Source organism: Bombina bombina, chromosome 2 (genome assembly GCF_027579735.1).
Source record: "Bombina bombina isolate aBomBom1 chromosome 2, aBomBom1.pri, whole genome shotgun sequence".
Taxonomy (NCBI): domain Eukaryota; kingdom Metazoa; phylum Chordata; class Amphibia; order Anura; family Bombinatoridae; genus Bombina; species Bombina bombina.
Genome location: NC_069500.1, coordinates 1,293,010,057 through 1,293,016,056, shown reverse-complemented (window position 1 = coordinate 1,293,016,056; position 6,000 = coordinate 1,293,010,057). Strand labels below are relative to the sequence as shown.

Below are 6,000 nucleotides of genomic sequence, written 5' to 3'. Positions count from 1 at the left end.
TATATCTACTATCCTATAATCCGCTTTCTAGAGTTTCATTTCTCTCTTTCTAACAATACAATTATAAAAAAAAGTACCATTTTCCCATCAGTAAATCACAATCATCTCTGCCTGCATCTATTTTTTTTTTTTTTGGTGTTATAAAATGCTAATTATACAACTATTACCTTTGTGATTACAGTACTGCACTTTCTGAGGGAACTGTGTATACAGAAGTATTACAATGATATTATATATCATATTAGGGTGCACGTATAAGCTCTATTATGACACGTAAATGTTGCAGAAATTACAAAATATTAAATATTGTTTTACCCTTCTCCAAGCTGCCCCATTTTATAGATGCAAATATAGAAGGATTCTGAAATACAAACTGTTCCGAGATCCAAATCTTTTCCATTCTCAAGCAGTTTGATTAAACAATTTTGTGTGTGGGCTGGAATTTTCCACTAGTCTGTGGTAAAAACAATGCAACACACAAATAATAAAGTTTGCTTTTAATTACCTTTAAGTAAACTATTCATTTCTCTCTTCTAACTGGTAACCTATAATAATATTTTCCACCCCTTTCTATGATATAGTTATACTTACTATACATCATTTATTTTATTGACCTACAGTTTTCAGCTATCTAGAAAGAGATTTGTTTGAACCAGGACACTAGTAACTGGTAAACAAGTAGCTGACTTTAGCATTAATACTTTTCCTGTTGTTTTTCAGCAATTTCTTGACCTGTTGGCCGGAGATGAAGAAGAACACGCTGTCCTGTTGTGCAATTATTTTTTGGCAATGGGGAAAAAGGCTTGGCTTATAATAGGAAATGCAATCCCTGAGGTAATGTCCTGCTCTTCATAACCAGTATTAAATCCTGTGCAGTTTGCACAATACAATATTTGTTTTACTGAATTCCTGCTTCTGCAGACGCGCATTGGAAGTTAATTATTTTTCATGTTATACTTCCTTGCAATATTAGTGATCTTAGGCCTCAAAACCTTTATTCCAGACTTTGTTTACCTTCTTCAGGGTTGTACTCTGTTTTGTATTAAAACTGATGCACACTATGTCCAGAATGGTCTGAACAATATGTAACTAAGTTTATGAAACTGTGGTTGGGAGGGAACTGTCTGTATTTCAAAATAAATATGCACTTTCCAAATGTTAACTTATTTAAAGTTGCATGCTCTATCTCAATCATGAAAATTACATTTTTACTTCACTGTCTCTTTAATGGGATGTGAAACCCAATTTTTTTTTGTTTCATTATTCAGAGCATGTGATTTTAAACAATTTTCTAATTTACTTTTATTATGATTTTTTCTTTGTTGTTTTTGGTATCTTTTGTTGGAAAGCATGGGTGTAAGCTCAGGAGCCAGCCCATTAGTGGAGCACTATATGGCAGCATGTTTGCAAGAATGTTCTCCATCTGTAAGAGCACTAGATTGCAGCACAATTCCCTGCCATGTAGTGTTCTAGATGTCTACAAAGCAAATTTGATAATAGAAGTAAATTAGAAACTTTGTTAAAATGTTATGCTCTGTCTGAATCACAAAATTAATTTTTTGGGTTTCATATTCATTTAAGGTTTTGAGTGCTTTATTATTATCGGTTATTTGTAGAGCGCCAACAGATTTCGCAGCGCTCAATTCTTGTCTTAATATGTTGACTATGGATCTCTAAAATATAGAGCTATTGAATGTCTGGGATATACAGATCTTTACTACTGTACCTGCATACCCAGCTTTATGATATTAACGCCAGTTTAGGGAATCTGCCAAACATGTACAAAACAGGAAAGGAAGTTCTGTGTTACGTGCATGGGATCCTTACCTTGTGAACTTTCTCACTGTGCGTAACAGTGCTCTGAGATAATGATCATGGAATATTAAAATCTTTGTCTCAGTGATTGAGTAACCTTTAAAAACTATTGCAGTGCAGTACATTTTAACAAGATATATGCATCTCATTCAAATAATGAATATTTCATCCATAGTCTTAATCAGGACGTGTTTAAAATAAATTCATATAAAGGGCAACATAACATAAGCCAGTATACTTACCTGTATTGCAGTTGTGCACAAGCACCCTACACTAAATGCTAGACATGTAAGGCAGACACGTTGGGAAGGAGTTAAAAAGATAAAGGTGACCCTTGAAAAAGCACAAGCAAGTGATTTGGAAACCCCTTTACAAGCAAAAACATTGCTGCAAAATTGCTTGACCTGATTACATACTGTACATTTATTATTTACACCTAACCCCGAATTTCCAAAATCAAGGGAGATAAAATACTTACCAGGGTTTATATATATATATATATATATATATATACACACACACACACACATACAGGGCTCAAAATTTCCACTAGACATTGGCGAGTGGAAATTTAATGGTGGCGAGTGAAAGTTAGTTTGTGAATGTTGAGTCTGAAGTCTGTTGGCAGGTTGTAAGCAGCAAAGTTGGCACATTGTATTTGCAGAATGTACATTCCTATTGCAGCACTTACAAACACACACTTTGGGCTATGTGCTAAAACTATTATCTAGGGATATTATAAAGTTATGAAAGTGCAAGGATGTGTTACTCCTCTAGGGCTGTAGGGACCCCATTAGTGCTTAGACTATTACTTCTGAGAGGGTAAACGGGGCAGAGGGTGAGATTGCAGAGGAAAAGTGAAAGTGGAGAAGGTAATTGCATAGTGGTGGGATTCAGAATTTTTAGCATCAGGTTCTCAAAAAGTTTGGAATTTTGTATTGTGATGTTGGATCCTTTACACTTTCAGCCTTACTGGTGTAACTCCTTAAAAACAGTTGTCTGTATAAAATTACAAGACTGTAGCATTGATTGATGTCTGTATAAAATTACAAGACTGTAGCATTGATTGATGTCTGTATAAAATTACAAGACTGTAGCATTGATTGATGTCTGTATAAAATTACAAGACTGTAGCATTGATTGAACATCTATCAATTCCCAAGGGTTTTGTTTTTGTTTTGTTTTGTTTTTTAAACAGCAGAAAGGTGTTTCTTGCATGTATTGTTTTGTATAACAAATTGTGTAACTATTACTAGAAAATCCCCAAGAATTTATGTTTCAGTTTAGGGAATATAAGAATCAATAAATCTAAAACCTAAACCTTATTTACGTATCGCCACCAAGATGACATTCAACAATAAAATTAGTAAATCTTGTTAATGTCAGCAAATGGCACCGTTAAACACTAAATGAAAACATCTCAAAAACTGTATTTCTCATGGAATCGGTTAAAAAAAGCAAACTGATTACAGGCCAGATTATGAATGGAGCGCTAATATATTGGGTTTGCGCGTTTGCACACAGGGTAAATTGCGCTGGTATTACAAGTTGAAAGTAAACGCGATCGCTTGAGCACAATTCAAGTTTACGCTCGTCAAGTTAGCACGCCCTCAGAGCTCTGGTGTCACAAAACACATCAAAAATACATTACAATGTACAGTTGCACTCATATTAACACCATCTAATAAAAAATAAAATAAAATATTGCACAAAAAAAGTTATAAGGGCTCAAAGATATGAGGTGTCTTAGGTGATAGAAAAAAAAGGCAGGCAAAGGGCTTTAAAATAGAGATACATTTAAATGGAAAACTTTAATAAAAAACATTTCAACATAAAATAGAGATACATACATAAACATCTCTAAAAATGTATATGTATGTATATATAAATGTCTATATTCATGTACATATGTATTTATATGTGTATACTGTATATGTATTTACAGATATATATATATGTATATATATATATACACACACACAAACATAAATACATATGTATACATATATATAAGTGCATTGGAGCCCTTGGCAGTTAAGTAGATAAAAACATGAAAAAGCATATGTATGCAATATTCATATTTAATAAAGGTTTTAACTATGTTTTTATGTTAGCAGAATAAGTTCTAAGTATTTTTAAATAGTTATTCATATATGTGTGTATATATAGGTATATTTGTGCAAAAAGTCTTATATATATATATATATATATATATATATATATATATATTGTATTTATGAATAAATAGAACATATTTTGCTATGTGAAGAACATTGAAATGTGAAATATTCATATTTCTTTCCTAAGATATGGTGAGTCCACGGCTTGAGTAATTACTGTTGGGAATATCACTCCTGGCCAGCAGGAGGAGGCAAAGAGCACCACAGCCAAACTGCCAAGCATCACTCCCCAACCCACAACCCCCAGTCATTCTCTTTGCCTTAGGTGCATGGAGAAGGTGACGTTTAGCTGTCTGAAGAAAAATTTTGATTTCAATTTTGTTTTCATCTACAAGCAAGTTTTGTGGTATAGCCGTATTCCACGTCACTCCTTGCAGTCGGGTAGTGGTGGCTTTAAAGCAGTTAGGAACTTGTAAAGAGGTACTTACTGTATTTTCCTAACAATTGCTGCCCTAGTTTAGAAACCAGAGTTGGCTACTCTGTTCTTTCTTTTTCAGAGGTCTCTGTGAAGAACTGTGTCTTCTCATACCTTGTAACTGTCTACATGCCGGACAGCGGAGCAGGTAAGTGCCTTTTCTTCCAGTTGGGGAGACCATGCACTTAACAAATTAAAAGACACTGCTTTTTTATTGGAACATAGATAATCCTGTTGTATGGGTTACACTGGGTCATGAAGCAGGCACTGTAGCATGTGTGACACTAACATTTAAACTCTTTTAAAAAGAAAGGGTAAAATGTTTTTATTAGGCTTTATTTTCTGACACATATTTACTTGATAAAACAATTCAAGTTTGAACAGAAAGTAAGGCTGAATTTTCTATTTCAGCAGCTTATTCATTTCCCCTTTGCTTTAAAATAAAACAATGCAACATTTTAAACTGTCCGGTTTGAAAAAACGGTTATTTTTGGGACTCAGTGTACCAGGAAGCTATTTTTAGTGCCTCTCTATGTAGGAGCAGTAATTTCAGCTCAGCAGTTGCGGTCACATGACCTGCTTTACTTCATAATGTTTCTGAGGAAAAAGTTGTTTTTCTCCATTTCTGGGTGATCTGGTCTTAATCTGGTCTTAATTGGTAGCGGAAAAGAGGTACTTACTGTATTTTCCTAACATTTGCTGCCCTAGTTTAGAAACCAGAGTTGGCTACTCTGTTCTTTCTTTTTCAGAGGTCTCTGTGAAGAACTGTGTCTTCTCATACCTTGTAACTGTCTACATGCCGGACAGCGGAGCAGGTAAGTGCCTTTTCTTCCAGTTGGAGAGACCATGCACTTAACAAATTAAAAGACACTGCTTTTTTATTGGAACATAGATAATCCTGTTGTATGGGTTACACTGGGTCATGAAGCAGGCACTGTAGCATGTGTGACACTAACATTTAAACTCTTTTAAAAAAGAAAGGGTAAAATGTTTTTATTAGGCTTTATTTTCTGACACATATTTACTTGATAAAACAATTCAAGTTTGAACAGAAAGTAAGGCTGAATTTTCTATTTCAGCAGCTTATTCATTTCCCCTTTGCTTTAAAATAAAACAATGCAACATTTTAAACTGTCCGGTTTAAAAAAAAACGGTTATTTTTGGGACTCAGTGTACCAGGAAGCTATTTTTAGTGCCTCTCTATGTAGGAGCAGTAATTTCAGCTCAGCAGTTGCGGTGACATGACCGGCTTTACTTCATAATGTTTCTGAGGAAAAAGTTGTTTTTCTCCATTTCTGGGTGATCTGGTCTTAATTGGTAGCGGAAAGGCACCTCAGTAATTGAGGTGTGGAGTTGCCTGAGGGGTATTTTAGAAGTTTATTTGATGTTTATTAAATGTTTTTTCTTAACTTTTCTCGCATAATTTTAGGTGGGGGTCGATCCTAATTTGGGATAAAATTTAAAGTGTATTTTTTCCTTAGCTTATTTTAATTGAATATTAAAATCTTTGAAACTTATCTGCACAAGTTTACTGTTTCACAACATATCTGATATGGAGCAATAGCCTGCTCTCATGAATTCATGCTTATT

General features: G+C 34.1%; 1 protein-coding gene across 1 annotated transcript in view; it reads left to right on the top strand.

Annotated features, from left to right (window-relative positions):
- Nucleotides 1–6,000, top strand: part of CC2D2A (coiled-coil and C2 domain containing 2A) — a 319,163-nt gene that overhangs the window by 258,800 nt on the left and 54,363 nt on the right. The window contains exon 31 of the mRNA XM_053704126.1: nucleotides 721–834. Coding sequence (XP_053560101.1) covers nucleotides 721–834 — 114 coding nt within the window. The remainder of the gene's footprint in view (nucleotides 1–720; nucleotides 835–6,000) is intronic.